Below are 25472 nucleotides of genomic sequence, written 5' to 3'. Positions count from 1 at the left end.
GCTAAGCTTTTATTTTTCTGACAGTACTTAAAAAAAAAAAAAAAAAGCTTAGCATTCCCATTGTTAGCACAAAACCCAAATTTTGGGCATTACATGCAAGGCCAAAATGATCCATCATCTCCTTGGGGAAAGTAGATTTAAAAGCAAGGCCAGCATTGTGTAATTTATCTAGTGGGCCTTTCCCAAGTTTTTTTCATAGTTGTTCAAGGATTAAATTTTACACAATTCCACGTCATTTACACCATGTCCAAACTAAGTTTATAAAACTACTCTTTTCAGAACACCTTTGCTTTTACCTTCACCATAATTTTGAGGAAAGGTAAAGACCGACTCCCTTGTGCTACTTATGTACCACAGTGTTACTATATTAAAAAAAAATGACATGCCGATCATTTYGAATATATTCTTCTATCCTTATAATCGTTTTTGATAAATTTATGCTTTAAAAGGCCAATTATTATTTTTCTGTCCATAAACACTGCTCTTTCCACAAACTTCACTGGGATGGGGAGAGGTAGCAAGGGAAACAGTAGACCACTCCACCTCTGCACAGACCATCTGCACAAATGATTTCYTCACTTTAAATATTTATGTTCCTGTTGGAGAAACACGAAGTTCTAGCATATGTAGAAAAAGAACAGGGAAGACACATGGGCAGAAGACAACGAACTAATTCAGAAATGAAATTACGCAATGAACGGAGAGTACGGGAAAACACAAATCATGCAGTKTTGCAATCGTGAAAAGCAGCAAAATTGATGCAAGAGGAGCCCCGATGGAGCGACAGTTCACGGCACCGCACRCGCTCGGCACAGGACTCATCTCCGTGCGTCGTCTTTGGCTGTCTGCGAGCAGGAGAACCTGGGCGAGCTCCTCCAGCGCGCTGCGCGAGGGCAGGCAGGGCAGCAAGGCCAGAGGAGATGCGTGTGCGCAGCCTGGCCGCGCAGGCCCTGCTCTGGGGCCCATGCAGGCTCTGTGCCACACTCGTGGCCTGCGCCTCGAGGCGCTGTGGCTGCCCAGCCCGCGGGCGCGGCGACGCGTGAGGCGGCGGCGGCCGCCGTGCGTGAGGCGGCAGCCATGGCCGCGCGGGCCGAGCCGGCTGCGCTGACAACTCCTGTTCGCTTCGGCACAGCTGGTGCTCGAGGCTGTCCCATACTCAGACACAATTCATTTCTTCAGCTGACCAATTGCTTTAGCAATACTTCTTAGTTTAAAAACCCTTTAAAAATATCTTTCATAGAGCCATAGAATCTTTAAGGTTGGAAGGGACCTCTACAGGTCATCTAGTCCAACACCCCTGCACACGCAGGGTCACCTAGARCATGTGGCACAGGGTGGCATCCAGGCGGGTTTGGAAGATCTCCAGAGAAGGAGACTCCACAACCTCCCTGGGCAGCCTGTTCCAGGGCTCTGTCACCCTCACAGTGAAGAAGTTCTTCCTCACATGCAGGTGCAACTTCCTGTGTTTCAACTTCTTAAGTTCCTATGGAACTTTTGGTGCTTCAATTTGTGGCCGTTTCCTCTTGTCCTAACTTTCCTTACAAATATTCTGTATCTTAACTGTGACAAACGTAGGCACTAAATGCATTACAGTTCGACTGAACTGATGTGCCAAGGTCCCTGCACTCCACTGTGCATCCYTGTCATGCAACCCGCGAGTCCTTGCTATTGCGTAACTTCCAGCTACTGATGCTCAACATTTCTATTTAAATCGGAGTATAAAACTGTAATATAAATACTACAGCTTTTGCCACACAAACTAACAGAAAAACATTTAACTCAAATCTTTAGCTTTCAGTAAAGAATAAGGCTATACTCTGTCTCAGACATCAAAGAACACTTAAAGCAGTATGTTCACAAGAAGATTCAGGAACCGTAATGCTGCTTTTACAGTAAAAGTAATTGAGTTTCACATTTTCTGTATTTTTGTGCCAATCAACACAGCCCCTTCCTCCCAGATGCAACCACATAGGACTCCCTTTCACTGCTGCATGACTATTTATGTCCAGTTGTGTTTGCATTTTCTGGGCACTCTTTAAATAAGCAATAAATAGGTTAAGGAACCACTTCATTATTTATTACGAACATCCAGTTCTGAGTTGTACTTTCCAATGCTTTGGCAAAACTTATGGCTATATTTAAGAGAAACTCAAGGCACAGACTGAGAGTCAGTGCTTGAACAGGGTGTCTGCCTTGACAGGTTATATATCATCGCCAAGGGGACAATTCCTCAGTCACTTAATATTGGGGCTGCAGGTGGCCTTAGCATATTCCCACCCTCTCCTGATCTGGAACTAGCATTTTTATGGCTGTACATTGAAAGAAATTAGAAAAAGGACTAAAGTGAAAAATATTTCTTTTGATAGTGGCCTTTTTCTGATCTGCCTTGCTGTGTAGCCACATAAACGCTTTGGTTACCAGATTAGGAAGAACAGTGAGCGAACACATCCATTTTGGCTGCCGAGAGCACTAATGTTTTCACCTGCTGCAGTCCAGTTTGCCAGATCTTGTCTACCACAGCTCTCAATCATTGATGAAGCAAGTATTTTGCTAAAAAACACTACACAACTTCCCAGTCACAGTCTTAGCTCCAATTCAGGCTGGCTCTACAAGGCTCATTAAGTAAYACATTGAATTAATTTCTAGAGCCATGGCACGGCCTTCCCCACTCCACAGGCATGTAAGGCTAGTGGGACTCCACAGTCAGGCTCTGTGCAACCCCAYGCACATCAAAAGACATATTTGACAAGAGTATCTGAACTAACSTCTAGCTATATAAAAATGCAAGAGCTTTCATAGAAGCGGATGTTTACAAGAATAGAGATAATACACTAAGATTTTTTGTTAGAAGCTGAATTTAGTGTAATCAAGCAAAAAAAGTTACTTCATTAACTGCAAAGACCTTCAGAAGTGGTCCACTGAATAAGACAGCTTGTTACCTACCGGAATAGAATATTCCTGCTAGAAGTAAAATAAAAACAATTCAAGAAAACCGGAGATAACCACACCCCAAACTGATTTCTGCCTACTTGGAATCCTCAAAATCCATTTCTGACATTGCATGGGCTGCTTGATAATCTTAGCGCTGTGATACTGCTCTTCAGCAACATTTCAGTACTGGTTCTGGAGAGTAAGAAGTGGGTTACAATTTTTGTTTAYTGTGCAAAAGCAACACTAAAACAGAACAGTTAAGGCTTGCTATTAATAAAAGGAGCTAACAAGTGAATAGAAGAAAAGAGAAATAAAGATACAGTAATCACTAAAATCAGAAGAGTTGGATGTTATTTGTGTTAGTAGAAAAACAAAACTTCAATCAAGAGCAAAGTTAAATGGAAAACTCTTGTTGGAAGGATTGTTCAGTGCATCTTATCTAGCTCTTCTCAGGACTTTGTACGTGSCAGATCTCTTTTGGGATAAGACATATTGCAGACCACTGTCCCTATCAGACACCAAACAATCAAGCAAGAGGAAACCATGGGACACAATGCAGGTACAGAATTTACTGTGTGACTTGTTTTCCTCTTGAACTCTGTAAATATAATTATTAAAAAATGTCTCTGGATATTAAGTCCAAAAAAAAAAAAAAAAAAAAAAAAAAGAGCTATGTTTAAAATGACTGGTTAAATGACTGGGTTTAGTTATCTGTGCTTAAAAAACAAAAACAACCCCCAAAACAGACATGCATATAACAACTTGGTGAAAACAAGCTGCAGATCACTTTTATCTCCTTAATCTAGGTCAGCTTCAGATAACATGTGGAGAGGAAGGAGGAGAGTGGAGGGACAACCCTATTAGGGATTCATTACCAGTAAAAGTGATCACTGATACCATTTGGACTGAGTTGTGAAAAAAAGGTATGATTAGTTATGAAAAAAATAAAGTATATGACAGGCACAGCAGTCACCTGAAATGCACCAACATTCCTGTATACAGTCTGGATCCTTCTTTAAATTATGAAATACCTTCATATGCCAAAGTAGTACCACACTCCAGCTCATCCCCCAATGAAAGAAGCTATAAATCTGCAAAATAATGCTGATTTATCACATATATATATTTATGCTACTAGTTCCTCTTATTTTTCTAATGATGTATAATGATGTTAGGGGRACAAAATCCCTAAGTCTGCAATAATACTAACTTCACTAGCACCACAGAAGGTGCCTGCAGAATTTGAGCACTTGCTTTTAATGCTGCCATCCTTACTTTCTCCCGAAAAGAATGTCACAAATCTGATGGCAAAATAGCTTTACCCCGAGTATGCACAAAGTGACCAAGAACAGTTTACTGATTTAATAAGAGTATCCTGTGAAATTAATATCTTCCCTTCTAYCTCAAGATTTATCTTACCACTGAAAAAAATCTGCCTCATTGTTGATTAAAGACTTTGATTTAAATTGATTAAAGATGACAAATATCAGTTAAAACAAACTTAATAAAAATYACAGGAAACTGAAATAATCTTTCAAAGACATTAATTATTTATCACTGAAAGTGCTTATAACTAACTTAGCTAGTTAAGAATAAAGAGGCAACAAAAAGAAATGACTCAGCAGATAGGAAGTGAGTGGTCACATGTCTTTGCATATCTTATCTGGAAAGTCTTCCCTGTTGATGAGAAACAAACCAGAGGGGAACARTATAGCGAATCAGAAAAGTATTCTATTACTTTTGTAAAATCAAATTTTAAATCTACACATTCCAGCTATGCACAACCACAAAGACAGTGGCCCAGAGATAACAGGAAGGTGAAGCATAAAGCAGAACCAGGCAGGGGGACAAGGAAGAAGTAGGATGGCACCKGGCTCTGTAAGACAAGGTCCTTATTACAGTGCCAGAGGAAAAGAGCAGATACTCAAAGGGCAAACATATACAAAGGAGCTACAGACTGGGTGCACAAACTAGCAAATGGGCCATTATCAGCTGCAGTCCAGTTAAGAGAAATTAAGCAAAAACAAACAAACAAAAGACAGTTGCAGCTTGATCCCAAAGACACAAGGAAACAGCCTGCATAACACCTGAGAATAATGCCATATAAGCAGGTCAAATAAGTCACTTCAACATTATTTGCATCTCTATCAGAGATGCTATCAACAATCCTGCTGCAAAAGATGGTTACCCAACAACCAGCCAAGTTTGACATTTATGTAACAGCTGACTTAAGCAGAATTTAGAGTTTTGTTTTTTTTTGACAACAGGTTGGTAAAGGGTAAGTCTCAACTGGGTAAGTCTCAATTGAGTAAGTATGCAACTTTAAGATGACATAAATAATTCATGATGCTGATAAGCATAAGGAAGCAGATGTTTCCTTTCCAAACTCCCTAGATGCATCAGTAGTCAAAAGTTTTGTAGTTTGTAGCTGCCACACACACTAAATATGAAAGTGGCAATTTTTGYTTCAAATACCTCTGATTTAGACATTTTCTCTAATTATGAGAACATATGTCCTCATTAAAACAAGAGTCTTCCATCAGACTTACTATAAAAAATGAAGCTGAGCAACTGATTAATATTTCAAGGAGGAAAGGTCTGCGTGAACTCATACCTCTTTCAGTGTTAGTAACACCAAAGAGATATTACAGTATCACAAAAGAAAGAGTAAAACCTGGCCAGGACACAGTGTTTGCCCAGCACCAAGGAAAATGACCAGAAATATGAACATATTGCTGGCCTCAAATCCAAGTACACGTTAAAACACATCAAGAAGAAAGAGGAAGACGGACTAGATGAAGGATGTTGGACTAGGGGACGCCTCCTGCTCCCTTCCAAGCCACTAAATTCTACGACTAAGAGAATTTCAGAGATCCCATTGAAAGGCTAAGGAAAGTCTTTCAGTATTCATCTACACAAAAGAAAGGCTTCATGAGAAGTGAGCTTTAAGAATTCTGGTATTTGATGATTTATTTACTTTACAAAAGTAAGACAATATCATCCCATCGAACATTTCTTGAAGATTTTTATCATTCCTTAACACCTCCACAAGTTGCCAAGAGAAGCCATTACTTGTCCTACAAACACAAGTGCATTATCGGATAAAACAGATCATTTCTCTCAACTGCATAAATTATTATCAAAGGAAGGAAAGGATCTAACAAGAAGAAAAGTCTGACCAAAGAAGCTTTATTTCTATCTACAGATGTTTCCAGATTCACTAGGTTGACTATGACCTGAATCTGATGTACATATTTAGACTTAAAAAATAATATCATTACAGAAGACAACTGAGACCAAACTATGTCATAAGGCCTCAAGAAGCATCCAGAGAACAAATTTTAAAGGCAGCTCTCTAAGCATCTTCTTTCATATATGGCTGATCACCACTTCAATAAAGTAGTTCAGGAAAGTACAGAAGTAAAGCAGATGATAATCATACATGAATAATTCTGTAAAATAAACCTTTGAAGCTGACACAGTTGCATACTTTTCTATCAGTCAGATCACTCAAACACAAGTTAATTAGTGACTTAATTAGTGGCTGCAGACTAATAAAACCCAGTCAGGTGAGTATAAATCAAGCCGGACAAAGTCAATTTAAATATAATTGGAAACCTGAACTTTGTGTATGTCTTTTTACTAGTTTTCACCCCAAACAACCACCCATGGGAGACTACTGCATACATGTCTAGTGATACTGCACAAGCATCACTGCCTACAATTTCACTCTATAAGACGATCCCTTGATTTTTTTCAACTTTATAGTGCTTTAAGACTCCAAGTAATTCCAAAACTGTGATCTTTCAAAGTTAAATCTGTAATTGATACTAAAGATTTCTATTATTTGCTGTGTATTTCTCAGTTGTCAACAGGAATAGAAGTCACAATGAAAGCAGGAGCAGAGAGATGACAGAGCTTCAGATATACGAGGAAACATGGAATATAATGYGGGTTTTTGCAGTCAGTAGAAAAGCATCCCTTCTGAATAACTCAGTTGTGATAGAGGATAAGGTGATGTGAACTGCACTTCTCTCTATATATCTTTATATACCAGCAATTCTTAATARTGTTTTCCTCCTCCTGTGTAATAGAATCTAATACTGACTGATGACAGCATTACCCAGCTAATGCTCTGTAAATGAATCGAGTAGCTGGTTGCTGACTGCATCTTTGTTAAAGTTTTTTAAGTTTTAGAGTTGTCCTGATATTGCCAAATGGGACTGTATTTTTTTTCAGGTTGCCAATACTATTCCTGAAGTTTGATGTTCATATTTCTAAAGACCACCTTCTCCAAACTAGTCATGTACAACTTCTGCACTATTTCACAGAGGAACTTGATACAACAGTACTCACGGCAACAAAACAAGAGTAGGTAAAGAACATCAGTAGCAGCAAGAAGCAAGAAAATCTCTAAATATATACGTAAATTCACCCTTTCAGGGATACAATCAATACTCAATTTCTTAAGAACCGAAGAGAAATGCACATTMAACTTCCTACTGCGCTTTACATTCTGACCATTTCTCTTTTGCTCTGAGCTGCTAAGACTGCTAAAAAGTGTTTCCAACACAGAAAATGCATCTATGCAGGATCTTGTTAAATTTCAAAACAGAATGACTAYAAGTTATATCTCCTTAGCAAGTATTCTTTAGTCTAACCTCTTAAATATTTGTTACATTTCACATGCTTCAAGAAAAAAATCATAAATACTTTAAGTGATTTTTTTATTGACTGATTTGCAGATATCTTTTAAGATCATACCTGTTTAAACAAACTGATAAGAACATTCATATGAACAGTACTTAAAAGTCACAAACTACTACCTTAGATGTAATGGAAGGTTTGCTTTAAATACACATCTTGATGACATCAGAGCTGGAACAGCAGTATCCACAAGAATGCTAAACAAGAATGTTGTTTTCAATGCAGAAAAACGTGCAATGAATTCCTCATTTGCTTTTAAATATTGATATAAAGCTGTGGTAATGCTGCACTCAAAAACAAATGTTAGGGTCATGACCAGAGACGTGGTTCAGAAACGTGTATGACAGAGTTTGTTTCTGGAATGCTTTTTTCTTTTTTTTTTTTTTTAATGTAACAAAGTTCCTCTGCTAGCCTGATTTAATGCTTCCATTTTTTTCTAATTATGCTGAAACATCAGTTAAGAGCCTACCTGATGTTTTGGAGAATTTGCTGTGCTGGGATTGATATTCCGCAATGCCTAAGAGTAAAAAATAAGATGGATAAAGATTACTTTAGCTGCATAGTTTGGCTGTGCAGGCTGTCTTATAAACACCATCTTGTAGTATAAAGTCCCCAAGACAAGCCAGATGAGACAGGATAAGGGAGTTGAGAGACTACAAAATAAATAAATATATAAATAAAAATCATGGAACAGGGAAACAAAACTTGCAGATTTACTAAGGATGAGTACGGACAGAAAAGCTCAACTGCCAGGGAGAACAACATGAAGGGAACTGGCTGTCACCTTGTCCAGGTTAGTCAGGTTTCTCAATGACAAATGAAGCAAGAAGAAAATTAGAAGGCCTACCTAGAAGCATGCTAGCAGAGTGTAAAACATTTGTTGGTGGATTAATAGCAAAGCAGGAATAGCAGAAGCCCAGGTGCTTAAGCAGAGAGCGAAAGTCCTGACGCCATTTTTGCAATGTGTTTTTATTTAGAGTACTATAGGCAGTATTGGGTTTTAAAGATGACCCATCTTACATGAAGAGATGCTACAGATTCCTAAACACAGACCTGGAGTGCAAAAAGGATAACGGGAGGCAGATTCCAGGACAGAATACTGCAGGTGATGAAAAGAGAAAAAAGTTGTCTTTGAAGATGTCTCCTCTCCTGATAAAAAGCCCATCACCCAAAGTGAAGAGGGAACAGAGTAAGATTTTCCAAAGTTCATTTTCCTAAAATAAAAGATTAGTGCTTTCTCTGGCAGTGTTGAAAATAAAGAATATCCTAAGCACCTGGCACAGATGGTAAAAACCTCTTCTAATGAAGCAGAGGGTTTAAGTAAAGTCAATAAGAAGTTAGAGCTGGAACAGAAACTCTAGAAATCCCAATGTCCAGCCCTACATTCTGCCACTCACTATGGATATATTCATGTACTAGTAAAATGCTAAAAAGAAGAGTTTACAGCCTAATTATGAAGTTTGAAATTCCTCATAACAAGAAAACCACAGGTTCAAAATCCAGTGTGATTCAGTTGTTCCATACTCCACTGTTAATCAGATGAGATTTTAGTTAACAAGGTGTCTCCTCAATGCATCACATACAAACTTGAAAAATACTTTGGAATCCTGCAGACTGTGACACATTTGGAAAGTGAAAGACTTGCCTGCACTTCAAAGGCAGAACTAAAGCAGCTGTGGGAACCAAACTTTCTGCCTTTTTGCATGACTCAGAACTCCATGAATGTGAGATATATTCTCAAGAGGAATCTCCAATCAGAACAACAGTCCATGATGTCATCCTACTAGCAAGGCAGCCTGCTCTTGGAGATTTTTGTTAGAGAGGAATGAGGGAGGAAAGCAAAACGCTTTTGTCCGATAAATCAGACACTTTCACTACCAAGCTGATACCAACAACAGAAAATAATTGGACTTTTTCACATCTCAAAGCCTTTTGTACAGTGACTAGTTTTTAATGCATACCGGAACAACAACTTAACCAGAGCAAAAAACGTAAAAAAATAGTGGAAGTAGGTGTCTAACCTGCGGCCTCACCTGCCGAAGCAGTTCTTGATGCTTCAGTCTCAGTCTTTCCTTCTCCATCTGCAGCTGCTGAAGTCTCATCTGCTGCTGCTGGTTGGAGCTGCTCCCACTCATCACACCCCCCTGGGGGCTCTGTGGGGCCAGCGGGGGCGGCTGCTTCACTGGGGCGCTTTGGCTGATCCGCTGGTTCATGGCTGAGGGACCAAAACAATAAACGTTTTAAAATTAAGTTCAGACAAATCCCTGTGAACAAAGTATTATGCTTAGATAGCTTATATTAAAAAAATTATAACACCTTACAAGCTATGACAATACAAAACATGTAACTATGCATGGATGTTCAGARAATGGGAAATGTTCTGTTCATAGTCAGTGCAAGAGTCTCGGATTAAAGAGTATATGCTCCAGCTTCTGAAAAGCACCAAACTTGCAAGATGGTTAAAAAAAAAAAATCAAAGTAGTGATAAAATATTTGAAGTGTAATTAGAATGATTAATTCTCTCCTCTTCTTTTTAATATACTTTTCTTGACTCAAGTGCAAAAAAAGAAAAAAAATCACTTTTCTTACTCAGGTGAATTCTTAGTATCCTCAAGCTCTGTAACCCTCAAATACCACAGCAACCGTGCCCGCTGCATCCAGCTACGCCACATTCCACCATCTGTGCTGCAGCTCATGCAACAAACGCTTSCAATGCTTTCCTATCAAGCTTTGAGTGTGACCAACAACTTCACTTGGAACAGCATGAGATGAAAAATTAGGGATGGTAGAAATGGCAGGTAAATAACCCAGGCAGCAATATTGCCGTGAGCATATGGCACATGTTTTGCTGATGCATTTTCACCCCTCYGTCTCTCCTGCAAGTTACGCAGCAAATCTCTTCTGGGGTGGAAAGATAAAGCTTCTTCCTATATAACGAATGCATAATGAGAACTCATCTCCCCTTTTTCCACAGAAGCAAGATCTAAGGTATATTCCGTTTCATAAAATAATGCATAATTGAGACGTAACTACCCAACAGACCTGATTTTTCCCTCACAAGAGATCAGTGTGCTGCAGGTCAGCAGAGGCACTGGGGTCCCTGAAGAAGAACAGAGGGTTGGAAAAAGCTGAATGAGGAAGGATGGAGGGAAGAAGGGAAGGAAAGAAAGAAGGAAGGAAGAAGAGAAGGAAGGATGGCCATTATTTTCAGGGGCTTTCAATCCTAGAATCAGCTCCCCATCCTGTTCTCTGGAACAGCCTGAATCTGCTAACACTTAGAACATGTTGCAAAACATATTTGCTGGTGCGGTAATGAGAGAGTGGTAGGGATTTTTTTTTTTTCTGGGAATGGGGATTAKGGTTTATGGGAAGTAAGAGGAAAAGCAATGAGCTTCTTTTAGCATAATGGGCTGTTTTGGTATAAAAAACACATCTGTTGTCTTAGTTTGAATGAATTCATCATATAATAGGATTCCTAGAACACTAACATTTTTAATTAATGTAAGCAAGAAGCATTATCTTGTAAAGAATCTGTATCACCCTTTTCCTTTAACTCAACTTTGTGTGCTCCACTAACAGCCTGTAAAGTACAGACGTGCCTTTCTTGTGCTCCAAGAAATTCTACATAGATTTAACCATCTCATAAAAAGCAGTAAAAAGCACTGTAGCCTCACAGTCTTGCTTCCTTTCCTTTGGCACAACTGTTCACCAGCCCCATCTTCCCATTAAGAGGTAACATATGAAGAAGAAACACTGTTTTACTTGCTGCAGTGAGAATGGAAAGGGAAAATAAAAAATCCCAACCAAAAACAGTGACAACTTAACTCTCCAGTTTACACTTTTAACCATTCTACAGATTGGGCACAGAGTCAACAGTCTAGACTAAACATAGTCCTAACTTCATGAGTCTAAAGTCAAAATAAAATGAAGAGTCATACACCTAAAGAAGTCATCTTTTATGTAGTTACTTGAGAGAGCTTTGTACATATGACAAGTAGGATATGATTTCCAGCAAGGCAGGTGAATAGACGAAGTGGGAACCAGTAGGAAAAGGATCCCAGTGCCAAGCAGAAGCAACAGAATGAACACTTGGGGCAGGAGGGTCGACTCCAACTGGAAGTCTGATCCCAAAGGAACAAAAAAATAACTGTGGTAAGCGGAAGGAGCTGTGAATAATGCTTAAAATTGTTCTTAGAAGACATCCAGCACTTCATCATCAATATTGGACTCCAGGAACAAAGTGACGAGCATCAGCCAACCACCCGAGTCCTCAACATGAACCATGAGTCTTAGGCCAGCAAGAACCAGAGGCAGGACAGCTCATTCGCCCGCTGAACAGGACACAGGGGCTCGTGAGGCCCAAGTTACAGGAACTGCTAGGCAGAAGTTTCAACAGGGGCTGTGCAAGGACATGACCGGTGAACAGTAAAACAAGGACGTCTTTTGGGCAACCGGTGCTGGGAGACTGACAGCAGGACCAAGTTTAAGGAGGAGATAGCGGTGCAAAAACGAAGGGCAGCTGCCCAGCTAGCAGCTCTCTCAGGGGCTAGATGTGACACTGCTGAAGGGGGAATGGATTTGCTCCTTCTGCCCAGAAACTGACCACATCCAGATGGACCACATCCATCTTTTGCTTTCTGCATCCTATCCTCTCCTCCTGAAAGCAAAAAATGGAAGGGTGAGAGGGGACGACAAAGCCCAGCAGCCTTCTGCTGCTAACTGGCAGCCATCCCGCTGAACGAAGCAGAAGTCTAGGCTGCACCTCAGCAGTTGCAGGACTCAAACCCTGTCATTAAACACAAGAGAAGGTCAATTACAGTTGAAAGTAAAAGGGGACAAAGGTTAGAAAACTACAACTACCTATGAAATCACCTAAAAACAAAACAAAAACACCCCAACAAGCAACACCCACRCTCATTTAAGTTTAAAGCAAACCACTCAACTTATAAATAAAGTACCAAATCCGAAGATTTTCAGTTTTCATTCGGTTGAAACCCCGTCTTTAGCTGTGTAGTCTCAGTTGCACACGGGGCTTCCAGAGGCGATGCCTCCAGTTGCTGAGCCCCGTCACATTACAGACGAACCTCGTGTAAATTCAGCAGTTCAGAACTTCATAAACACACGTGTGTCATCAACAGGCGTTCAACACGTCTAACTGACACACAGCTTCAGGAATATTTCTCTCATGACCTATTATTATTATATGTATCTGCATGTATCTTCCCAACAACTGCTTGTATCGTTTCTATCCTCTTCGCCAATCATAAAATTAACTCCATTCTTCCCATCTACTGATTTTACAACTTGAAATGTAAAAAACATGTTTGTCTGACACTGCCTATTACTCCACCATCCTAGACCCACGAAACACAATGTGCATTTTGAAAGTATTGCTTGTAACTAAAAGTGCATCTAAAAGATTACAAGATACTGAGAGTTTGATGTATACTTCATATTTACCAATAAATACGCAGAGACAGCTCAATTAAATGATTATATATGAATTTCTTTGTTACTCTTCAGAAGCTGGATCTAAGATATAATTTCTACATTGATTCACATATCTATTAAAAGGATTTTTTTAAAAAGCATTTTAATATTTTAGGAATGCAAGTCCCAGAGACTTCCAATTGACATGACTCTAAGCTGGTCTCGGAACAAATCTTTGAGATGGGAATTAGGGAGGATACTTTTAACATGGAAATTATACAAGTCTAGAAATTAGGAAAAAAAAGGCACTGATCACTCCATTTTACTGGCTTAACAAASCCAGGTGAAGAACCAGTGGGGGAGATAAATGAATAAATAAAGTATTGATAACTGAATGATTTTTAGCCAKCATGGATGATTCCACAAGCGTGTCATTTTCAAGGGAGGCAGAAAGGAGAATGTCATTTTCTRTCATTTGCAACACAGTATTTCATAAAAAGGACAACCAGTGACTAAGGGACTTTTTWAACCCCTCTCTTGCAGGCAGTGCTCCAAAGTTCAGGTGTTAAACAAGCACTTTTTCTGTTTCACACCCCATGGTTTTGTGAGTCTCCTTAAGCTCTTTTTAAACATGTGGAATTCAAGGGCGTAGAGCTGTGCTTATCTGGTAGGGCTGCGACTTCCCAGCTTTCTGAAGCGCCTGCTCCTTCCCCTCCTGGGCAGGGAAAGTGTTTAAGGAAGGGGCTCCGCACCCACCAGAGCCAGCGCTGCGAGACCTCACAGGCAGGCGAGGAACAAACAGGTCTTTGTTTCTAGAAGGGGGGATTTGAGGGAGGAGGAGGAGGGGCAGACAAGTTAAAACACACTGGCAACTTAAAACAATTAAAAAAAAAAAAAAAAAAAAAAAAGGATTTTGCAGCCCTATAACATGGCTGCACCTCACACTGCAGAAAGAGGCAGCCGGGGGAGTTGCATGTGCTTTTGAAAACTATCTGAGAGTCTGGGGTGCTCAAACGCTACATGTTGACTGAAGGCAAGAGCGGAGGCCACGAGCAGCCGCAGCGCTGGGGTCCGCGGGAGGGCTCGGGCTGGGCCGAGGGCTTGCGGGCGGCCCCGCCGCAGGCGCCCAGGCCGCAGGGCAGCCTCAAGGCGCCGTGGCCGCTCACACGCCGCAAAACCYCCTTTAAACCCCAAGGGGAAGGCGATGCCTTTCACTTAAATAACCCAAAAGTCCCAAACTTTGCTACTACCGGAGCACACTGTAGTTCTGAAAAGCAAGCCTTAGGTTTGCAGCAAAGGTGCAACTGAAAAAGAGCACTTTTTTCTTTCACCGTCATGTGGATGAAGCAACTCTGAGGGCATTATTTTTGGCTACAACCAGGTTTCTGACTGATGTTGGTCTGTAGCACCGTAACAGAGGCAAAGAAAATCCTTGAATTAAATTGAAAAGAGCCGTGAAGAAAAAAAAAAAACTTACTAGCAGGATTTAAAAGAATGAGCCTCGGAAGTAATTAAAACTTGTGCCAAATAGCTTCCTTTTATCCCAGCGATTTGTCAACAGTTTAGTCAGGATGTGAGGTATATTTTTGGGCTGCATTCTTTAAGATATCCTGCAATATCATTTTAAGGAAACCCACACTGCTTTGCATTAGCAGCACTAATAAACAACAATGTATAAATCATCACAATAAAGCAACTCCATTGGTTTTATTTTGTTCCAAGATTAATCCGAGAATCCTGGCGTTGAGGGCGAGAGGCGGGAGTGCTCCAGGCTCGTCCTTGCCGCAGCAGCATCTTAGGAACAGGAAAACTATCACAGGCCCGAGCGGGACTCTTGCTTAAAACAAGGTATAAGCTGTGAAAGTACTATTACAGTAGCATGCCCAAATTATGCCATGATTATTCTGCATTTATCTATTATTTGTATTAAAGTGAACATCCTTCTTGCTTGTCTCTCACTAAGGTGCTCTGTAATTTAAAAAGCCTTAGTTGATGTAAGCAGTTCCTTGGCTGCTTTTGATAATTGCCATCRTCCTAAAAACTGCTTTTTGCATCCTAAAATGCTGAGGTGCAACAACGTGAGACCATTGCCATGATTCTCYATTAATACTCAATCGTCCCTTGAAACTAGTATTTTACACTCGAAACTAAACTGGAGTAAAATGGAGAAAAACCCAGTAAAATATTACAGTTGTTCACAGATCCAGCTCTTTCGCCATAACAGCAGAAAGGCCGTTTTTATTAAGTGTTTTTGCTGAATTCTATCAATTTCAGAAGAACTAAAATATTCTGGTCAGCCAGAAGAGCAAATATAAACAAAATAATAAGAAACTATAAGAAACTTATACCCAGCACATGTTGCATGTACCAAAACATTTTCTATTCTTAATTTTAACTTTGGAAACCTAAACAAATTTTAACTTTGGAAACCTTTCAAAAGACTTAAATATTTTAAAATCTATCTACTGAACAGAACTGTCTTCCCAGAACTTCTTCCCAGTGGGATTAGTACTATAGGAGTACTATATATATATATATATATATGAATATAAATATAGTATAGGATTAGATGACCATAAGGGACAGATTACGAGAAGACACCTCCACTACTGCCAGTTACCTTTAAATACCAGGTATGAAACACAGCTAGGACAACAGGGAGTGCCAGACTCTCAGCTGATCAATACCCAATACTTTACAACTGAAGATCTGGCAAAATACACTCAATCTAAGTTAGGCTGCATTACACACCACAATTAAATCAGTAAAGAATTTTAAATGATACAGGAGTACCTATAGGGTACATAACTTTAGTAGTAACTTTATGTAAGTACATGTAAATATATTTATTTATTTTTCCCTTACATAAACAGAGACCGTGGCGGCCCATGCGCCAGCCCAGCAAGGGACACGTGGGGATTTACACTGGCATAAAGGCATCACTGGCAACAAATTCCCTTTCTCATTAAAGGATTAGACTATTCTGAAACAAAGGTAACTACAAGCCCATACAAATGTACTGCCCTCAAAAACGTTTAATAAAAAGTTTTTCAGTTTATTAGTGCACCAGTATTCTAGGTATTCTAGTTTGTAAGTTCCTTGTGGGCAGGATTTAATGATTTCTTCGKCGAACTCTGGTCAGTAAGCAGAAATAAACATACACTTTCCATGCAAAACATCCTTTCATTTTCTGATATGCAACAAGGAACAACTAATAAGCATTTATTGGCACCACTGTTTTATAGGGCAGCACTCCCTGTGCAAAGGGCTGCTAAGCACCAAAACCTCCTGCAGAGTCACAGGGACCTGCTGTGTCACATGCCAGCACTTCCCTGGAAACTCATCCTGCTCCTTATGTCCAAGTTCTTTGGAATATGTAGCAAAATAATAAGTCTTTTCTCCATCCTAAGTCATCTCCTGAAACTGTTCTTCTGGAAAAACAGGAACTGGAAAAGGTGCCTACCAAGAGACCTTTGAGATGAGTCAAAATCATTTAGTCTTAATGATACAGCAGGGCAAGAAGATCTGCCACCACGTCTGCAGAGGTGGAACATCCGTGGCTCATGTCCTCATACTCTGCTTGTGGGCAGGGAAAGCAGACAGACCTAGAACTTAAAAAAGTAACAGCAATTTCCTTCTCTGGAGATCTTCCAAACCCACCTGGATGCCACCCTGTGCCACATGCTCTAGGTGTTCCTGCTGGGGCAGGGGTTTGGACTAGATGATCTCTAGAGGTCCCTTCCAACCTCAACCATCCCAGGATTCTGTGAATAATAATAAAACCTGAGAGGCCTAACACAAGTCTTCTGGGCTAGAAGCCTAACACAGTCTTCTGGGCTAGTGTTCCAGTTCTACAATGCCCACAAATCTGCCTTTAGTGTGGCAGGTTTAAAGACGAGTGTGAAACCACCTGTTAGGCAGGTGAGGGACTGAGCTATGAAATATTCCTCTTAATTCCCRATACTGAGAAAACAGTAGATGCTCCCACACCAAAGTTTTTAAAACTTAAGCTTTTTTAAGTGCATTTAAAGTTTTTTGAAAAAAAATCCTAAATATATGTTTCAATGCATTTGGATATTCTTGGTCTTCAAAAAAAAACATCATGCTTTAAAGTCTCATAGTTTTTCTGCTTCTCATCCCTAACTGCAATGAACCTGCAGGCCGTATTCCCTTCCAGTAGCTCTGCACAAGCCCTCTGCAAGTTTAAGGCTAACTGGTCTCACAGATAACCTGATCCCAGACACAGAAAGACCTGCTGTTCCCATCACTTTCATTCCATTTCTAAGAGTAGTTTAAGCAACTACTTTCCACAGAGCCTCTGTGCACCTTTCCATAATGATGCCAAAAACTGTCTTGCCTTTGCCCTTATTAAAAATCCATGCAGAACTTAATAAACATTAACATGATCCTTAACTGGGAGTGATAAAAATGAACTCGTGGCAATGATTTCAATCTGAGGTCACATCTCTTGCTTCATACCCCATTTGGCAGCTCCAACGCTGGAAAGAACTGAAGGAAAAAGCCTGGACATGCGTAAGGCTGGTGTGACCACTAGTAACAAACCTGTAAAACTGAAGTTTGGAATAATCTAACAAAAATGCGAAACCGTATCTTGTTTTATTCCAATTCCTACAGATTTGTCCAAATACTCTAACAGAGTGTTTGTGTGAAAACACTAAGACTCAGGTTAAATCAGTAGAGACACTGAAATGAATCATCAGTTTCTGATGTTTTCCCCCTTTTTCCAGGTTCATCATCCATCTTCAAAATTAACAAATTAAGTATCCTCAAAGGGCCAATTATTTCTGCTTGTGTTTCAAGCACCAGTCCTATCATCTGCAAGCTGAAGTAACAGTTAAAAACCCTTAATGCTATTGGAGGCAAAAGCCAAATCTTGGAAACTTGCAGCAATGAAGTTGGATGACTCCAAACTTTTTTTTGAATTGATTCTAGGAAATTAGATTTTATAGAAAAAGCAGATGTTCTCCTACTTCATCAACTCCAGCTCCCCGCATGCTTAGCTGATCTACCTCCTGGTGAGACATTCTCTGACTACCAAGAACTACTGGGATCTGTGAAGAATGACCAGTGCGCAACAGCAGAGGAGGGAAGAAGCTGGTAAGACACAAAACTCTCCAAAAAGCTACCTCATCCTGACTAATTCTCTTAAGGAAATAACCTCTAAGAAATAAACCTGCAAGGCACYGCAAAAGATTGGACAACATATTTGTACCACATGCTCTGCTAGCACAAGGAATCCTGCAGACCAAGGCCTGGGTAAGCTACCCCAGCCCCATTCCTTTGATCCCCTGTGATCTTTTGCGATGGTCTGTGCTTGGCATGGGAAGATCTTCCTCCCATATTTAGCCCCTTCCTAGATTTAAAGCTTCAGCAATTCTCCTAACTCAAAACTTCTCTAAAGCCACATATATAGAGTTAGAGGATTAGCATCGGAACCACAGCAAGACCTCACTGCAGTTTAAAGTGATGCAGCTGAAGGCTTCAAGCCCACTTCAAATGTGCGAGAGCTGAGTCTTGAATCAAAGTTCCCATCTTCAACTTGGAGCAAGCAGGTTTTAGACCCAGCCTACTCTGCAGCAGGCTATTCCAATGGGAACTCTTATCTGATGCATTAGTCTTTAAAGCCTGTTCCAAGAAAGGATCCATAMCAACCACATCCTTTTGCTTTCTGTTTAAAGGCAGGAATGCAACACTCAAATGACCTTTACCAATTAAGTCAGGAGGTGTGCTCGCCTTTAAACTGCTCCTCCTTCCTCTTTTCTAGCCACATTAATTAATATTTCCCAGCACTACTTTGAAAAAYAAAGCAAACTTCTGTGTACATCTACTAGAGAAAATAAGGATGAATGTGAAGCTTCCATCTGACGAGGAATACAGGGAGAGATAAGGGCCGACTCCCTCAAAGTGCAGAACTCAGAAACACCAAAGGAAAACACTCAGTGCCCTCTTAGTTTCTGAATTCTACAATAGAAGAGTTGATCTGCACAGAGCATTCAATAATGCTATGGTTTTCAGTGTTTTCAGGATTGGTGAAAAGCAGCACCAAGGAAGATCCTGAAGAAAAACGAAGCATCTCTTTCATTCGCAATTAACATGATACCACTGTATCGATCAAGAATTTAGCATTATGAAGATGCAYTCACCTATTGCTTTTGGAAGATTTAATAGTAAAAATATAATAAAAACCATGCCCTTATATTAAAGCACCACGATACAGGACTAAGAAACACCACGATAAAGGACTAAGAAATAAACAGTAAGAAATTAACAGTATCAGCAACCCATCCAAAGCACTAAATGTAAAGTTCTGAGCCATTCTCATTTTATATAGRGTCAGCATACGTATTTCTTGAGGATCTGTACATAATAAATAAGTGACTGGCACAGTATATTCGCTCTGTCAAACAGATTTTTTTCTTCTTTACTGGAGTGGCTTAAGAGGGTCACAAGTAAGAAAGCAACAGAAATAAGATTTTCTATTTTCTTGGCTCCAATGATAAAAACATAAACCACAATACACTGCACACAACTTTGGATTTCAAGGAAAACTCCTTCAAGCTCAACAGCAGCTAGCAGCTTGTCTCTATTTGCTGTCACTCTAGATCAGAAGGGCCCACATGCTTTTTTTTCCCTTTCCTGCCCCTTTCAGTTACACTTGAGCTCTTTGACTGAAAAGGTCTGGAACAGATTAAAAGTCCGACCACAAAATAAAGAGCCTTGGCAAGTACTCAAGCCTGTCTGGGATACACATACACAGTGGGCCCAAAAAGGGAAGCTATGCAGCAAGCAACCCTCATGCACAGTCTTTTGGCCATTTCTAACTTCTTTCAGTTTAACTGCGCAGCCCTAACATTTCATGGAGCTTCAGCAGGCACAAGACAAGGAGCTTTTACCCTTACAGTCTGACATACTATTTACAGGAACACAAAACAGCTCTGAGAAACACGATGCATCTCACTCACGACCTCTGTCAATAAAACCCTTTTCCACACTGCTTTCCAGCTCCAGCTGGCCCTGTGGCTCTTGCCATTCTGAACACTGCAGTAATACAAAGMAAAGCAACATACATATACTGCAAGATTACTTAAGTAAATACAATCCGCCTGTCTCTCTTCACTGCAAGAGAGGACACAGATTTTTCAAATTACTCCTTCCTCTTAAAGCCTTAGTCTCGTATTCAGTAATTTTGAAGCTGCAAATGAGCCACAGGCTCCTCCTGCGATACAGGAACCTGCAGGTGGGTGTCAAAGCCTACACCAAGCTGACGGTCATCAAAATAAAAGGAAACAAAAACATACATATATATACACTTATGCCCCACCTTYGGGCTCAAGTTGCACAGTGGTTCAACCTGTCCAGAAGCAGCTGATAAACAGCGTGACAACGTAGTGTTTTCTGTAAGAGCAAGCGGATGTTTAACACAAGCACTTAAGCCTGCAAAACAAWACTGCTGAAAATTTAACAGCCATTTCAAAAACCCAAAGCAGAGCCGGCGCTAGCGAGCACTGCAGCTCTCTGTTTGTGTGGCATTCATGGAGTTAATGCCTCTCCCAAAAGGGGCCCACAGTTGTTGTTAGGTCAACCCCTGTAAAGCTTCAAAGGCTTCGAATCCCCTCGGCCTGACCTACTCAGTGATCTGCACACTGTTTTCATTTAGCTGCTCCGAGGCCAAAAGCAAAGCTTGAAATCTACAATGATTTTTCTTTCTTTACCCTACTGTTTTTTCCATTGCTGTGGAAAAATAGCTAACATCCAAAAGAGATGAAAATAGTAAGTTACTGGGAAAACAGATCAAGGACAAATTAATACGTCTAATAGAGTTTATACACACAGGTCATGACTTCTTGCAAAAATAAAATAGCAATTCCACTGTAAATACGTAAGAACAGTCACTTGGATGATCTAAGCAGCTCATTTAAATGTCTCTTTAACAATGTTATATCCTATTGCTATTTGTATCGATAGTGGCAGCATTTTACTCCAGAGTTTGCAAGGCTGCTTTTAGCGTACAGAAACACTGCTGGAACACGAGAGTAGCAAAAAATGGCCCGAACCGCCAATTATCAGTTCTAATGCATTGAATATTTAAATTAGGAATGAAAAGATCTAGATGTAATTTACTATTCCTACTAATTGGCTGTAACATAGTCTAATTAATTTTATCTCTCAAAAGATGATTATGATAGAAGCAACAGAACCAAAAATTTCTCTATGTTTAAAGCAGATTTTTTTCATTATCATCACTGTGACAAGTGGGAATTATAAGCTGGCATATGTTTCAAGCATATTTAAAGAGAATAAAATATTATTAGACAATGACCTCTTTAGGACAGCACAAAGAAAAGTACTGATTTGGGAATTAAAAGGCTTTTCTGGCGTTAAATTTTGCAAGTTTAAAGGAGTCTGGATAAWGTTGTGGCAAACAAGCTGTTCCTGAATGCTGCCAAGTTTGGAAACCGTATGGATCATACAGCAAAATCTCAATTAGCATCTTTGGAGACATACATTCCTACCGGAGAGAAGCTAAAATCCTCAAGAAGGAAAAAAGGAAAAAAAAAAAAAGATTTAAATAAGGTCTCTATGATTCAAATTAAAATATATTTTAAATCTTATTTAATCTTACTACAAAAAGGTTCCAAAATATGTCTGCAAATGAAAGCTGCTAAGTGAACTGAAGCGGATCAAAAATGCTGAAGCGAGATGAACTTTTACCAAAGCGTGGGTCAAGCCTTGGGTCTAGCCAAGATGTGGTCTTGTTCTTATGGTTTATGTAGTAAATTTCTCCATCCTGGGTCATAGCTTGTTCCCATCCATCGGGGAGTGGGCCTGCAATATAGAAGGAAGGAGTTCATGGCGTGCTCTTGTTTGCTCCAGCTGAAAATTGATCTAAAAAAAATTGTAACATTTTACAAACATAACAGTACACGAAACAAGAGAGTTCCAAGCTCATGTCTAACATTTCCGGGATAAGGACAAAGAAGTGGCAGATGGGAAGTCAAAGACTAGGAACTATTTCTATCAATTTTATCTAAGATTTGGAGTTCAATTTTGAAGAATATTGTTTTATATAATTCTGACACTTCCTTTTGCTATAGCTGTGTAGTACAAAAAAGCAGCAATAAATCAAGCCTGCCAGAATGAAACCAGCATGAGCACCTAGAGAAAAGAAGAAGGGATAGTCTACCTTGCAAGGAAAAGTTCAGCTCATGAATAGAGGCCAGCAGCGAGAGAACATGACAAGACYCTAAAACTGTCTTTGGCTCTTCCATAATAAGCAATTAAAAAGTCAGGACTAATTTTCCCCTTTCCTCATAGTGTAACTTGCCGTGAAAGCATTAAAGGCTGCAGCAAACATGAAAACACAAACTGTAAAAGCAGAAGACAAAAAGCAAATGGAAAAGCAAAGGTCAAACCTGGCAGCAATGGACAGAACATGAAGCACTAGAAGAGCAGTGTCACCTCTAGGAGCAGGACAACACAAACGTGCCCCTCTGCTGTTTCCTAATACTAGGTCCCCGTGCACATGCCGTCCTGCTCCTAGCAGGGTCTTGAGGGATTTTCTCATGCTCTAAACTGCAGCTTCCAAGAAAACCACCTTTAYTTGGACACTGCCTGGAACCATCTCATTCCCATGTATATAGGATCATGTGTATTCATCTGTATTTGCTTTGTTTGAAAGCTCTTCTCCAGGTCAGCTTCATTTCATCGCAGATGCTTTACAAATATTTGTTTTAGATTCTTACATCTATCATGTAGTCAAAGACTTTAAACATGATCTAAATTGGATACAGGAAATTTTACCCTTTTCTTTAGATTTGAATGCAATCTTAAGATGATTTATCAAGTGATCCCCTATGAATATTAAGAAAGTAAGAGAAATTAGAAGAGGACCAGGGAGCAGTTTAACTTTTCTAACTGCTCTTCCTCGATGTACTATAACAAAACATTAGTAAGAGCCACCTGGCTATTAAGCTTTGACCAACAGGCTAGTCAGTACAACACGAAGTGCCTTATATTACGTATGTACAGTCACTAAGATTTCACACATGAGACTCTGATAGACACACAACAATTCAACACGTGCCTGAAGTATCTACTCCAGCAGTGTTCAAGCACACTCATTCTTCCCTCCTTGGTTTATTCTCATGTCAGGCTCCTGTTGAAGATTTCCATTGTTTAAAGGCCACTGGGGGAAAAAATAGACTTGCCTTGTTTGCTTAATCCCTAACTATGTTCTCAGGGGAATGTCAAAAACAGTAAAATAGCCACCAGATTGCATTCCAGGAATATCTCAAGGCGCAATCAAAATTTCTTACTCTAGTATTTGGTCCAAGAAAATGCCCCACAAACTATATTTCTAGCCTATACTCCTCCATATTGACTCAGAGAGCTTTACATTTCCTCAAACCCACCACTCCATCATTAAAGATACAAGTTTTCAAGAGAGGACAAATAGGGATCTAACAGTGGAATATCTCCTTCCTATTCTCACAAGTTTTCAGTACTACACACAAAGTAACAAAAGTACCTTGGCTTTTAGTAGAAAAACTAGTGAACAGAATGGGCATGAGAAGATGAGAATACTGGAAAATATTCATAAATTCTAAAAGATCGACAGCATAAAAGGACATCTATGTAGAATTCAAAATTCAACTTCAAAGAACCTGGCACGTGCCGTCGCATCCAAAACCCCATGTAGCTGAACTTGTAGATGCTGCTTCACAAAACCGAGGCACTTGTGCCCATCATTCAGGTGCAGAATGGACAGAGAACCAGATAAGTCCCTTAGGCGTCAAGCCAATATGCTGGCTGCAAGGAGGGGCCCTCCTCACCACCATCCTACCTGGGGTCCTTCAACTGCACACATCTTTACTAGGTGAAGCCCAGTGAGAAAGCATCTTCTAAACTCCACCGCTCAGAGAMCGGCTGGTTCTAGGAAATCCCAAACTAGCCCCGGGGTGCCAGTCCTGCTGAACATCAAGGGGAGCTGAATACTGGTCTAGCGTGTTCCTTTGGAGCAAGGAGGAACAAAACGCCTTTGAAGCAAAATGCCAGTGTTTGTTGGGTCCACCTACCTTTTGGAGGCACACTGCTTATTAGACTCAGTGATCTAAGGCTTTGCTAGACCCAGACCYGGCCAGGGCCCCATTTCCAAAGAAAATATAGGAGCAGCACAAGGGGCAGCAGAGGCCTCTGCTCAGCTGGCTGCCACAGCAGCAAGGCTGCCTTGCTAAGCGCCATCAGCAGCTACAGAAACACATTTGCATCTTCTGAAACTTTGGGCATTAAACACTATGTTGCTTTCTTCCCTAGCCAGTAAACTCTTCTATTCCTGTTGCTGTCCCTACGCTTTGAAAYGATAGTTCCAAATTTGACTAGTGTTATTTTTCTGAGAGGTGGTGAAACCAATGACTATCAGTCTAATTTTGTAACTGTCTCTCTGACAAACTCTGTTAGATGCAGTAACAGAGGAAACATGAAAGACCCCAGTGAAGGGCAGCAGACACATTCACTCAGGTACATCTAGGAAAATTCCTGTGCAATTAAATGTCTCCGTTTCCCAAAAGGCTCAACAGGAACAGAACTTCCATCACTCACTGAGGCYTTAAAGCATCTTAAATTATACAAGCCCTCTGTTGTTCCTTTTCAGATGTGTAAACTAAATACATCAATAATTATTTTAACTTATTCTCTACAAGCACCACCACCATGCTGGGTCCAACCATGAGCCCACCCAGCTCAGGTATCAAGGTCACAGTGCTCATCGAGCCCATACAAAGGGCAGGTGAGGCTGGAGAGCACATGCAGACGGCACCAGCCCCAGCACGATATGTCCAGCACTGGGAGGCCCCGCAGGGAGGTGCGCGGAGCCGCGCGGCCCTCGCGCCCACCCCGGCGCCCGCAGCCCCGCCGGCCAGCGCTCAGCGCTGTCTCCTCGGTGCTCTGGGCGCTACGTGAGCAGTTACTGCAGCCAAAAGTGGTTCCCAAGAGCCAGAAGCTGCACAGAGCGTGGTGGGAAACACACCGACTTCCCAAGCAGCAACTGCCCAGTATGAGCCACGGCCGAGGAGCAGAGAAGGGTCGTGAAGTCTCTCAGCAGGTGGAACGAACCAGGAGACTGATCTGCTTTGGGGACATGAATTTATTGATGGCAGCTGAGTGAAAAGTAGCCTACTTAGCAACTGTCAGCCTCTAAGTTTTTAGATAAAGCACTGGATGCCCAAACAGATTTAAAAACAAACCAAACCCCTCAAAACATGTAAGATGGTGGCTTCAAGTGCTCTCCCAGCCTCCAGGCCCTGTAGGTGATTTCCTGAGGTGATTTCTGTGCATCGAGCGAGCCAGGGAGGACACACATCCCGAGCCCTGCTCTAGGGTCCCTC

General features: G+C 40.6%; 1 protein-coding gene across 3 annotated transcripts in view; it reads right to left on the bottom strand.

Moving 5' to 3' along the window:
* The window catches only part of YAP1 (Yes associated protein 1), an 86659-nt gene that overhangs the window by 11857 nt on the left and 49330 nt on the right, over nucleotides 1–25472 (bottom strand). The window contains exons 4-6 of one of the 3 annotated variants that reach the window (XM_026034950.1): nucleotides 21802–21915; nucleotides 9660–9853; nucleotides 8108–8155 (exon numbers count right to left, since the gene is read on the bottom strand). In XM_026034950.1, the coding sequence (XP_025890735.1) occupies nucleotides 8108–8155; nucleotides 9660–9853; nucleotides 21802–21915 (356 nt within the window). The remainder of the gene's footprint in view (nucleotides 1–8107; nucleotides 8156–9659; nucleotides 9854–21801; nucleotides 21916–25472) is intronic. The other 2 variants (XM_026034952.1, XM_026034951.1) reach the window with 2 other exon arrangements.

The sequence above is a fragment of the Nothoprocta perdicaria genome, unplaced genomic scaffold, assembly GCF_003342845.1.
Source record: "Nothoprocta perdicaria isolate Ctin4 unplaced genomic scaffold, notPer1 scaffold_153, whole genome shotgun sequence".
NCBI classification, from domain to species: Eukaryota; Metazoa; Chordata; class Aves; order Tinamiformes; family Tinamidae; genus Nothoprocta; species Nothoprocta perdicaria.
This window is presented reverse-complemented; position numbering and strand designations above follow the sequence as displayed.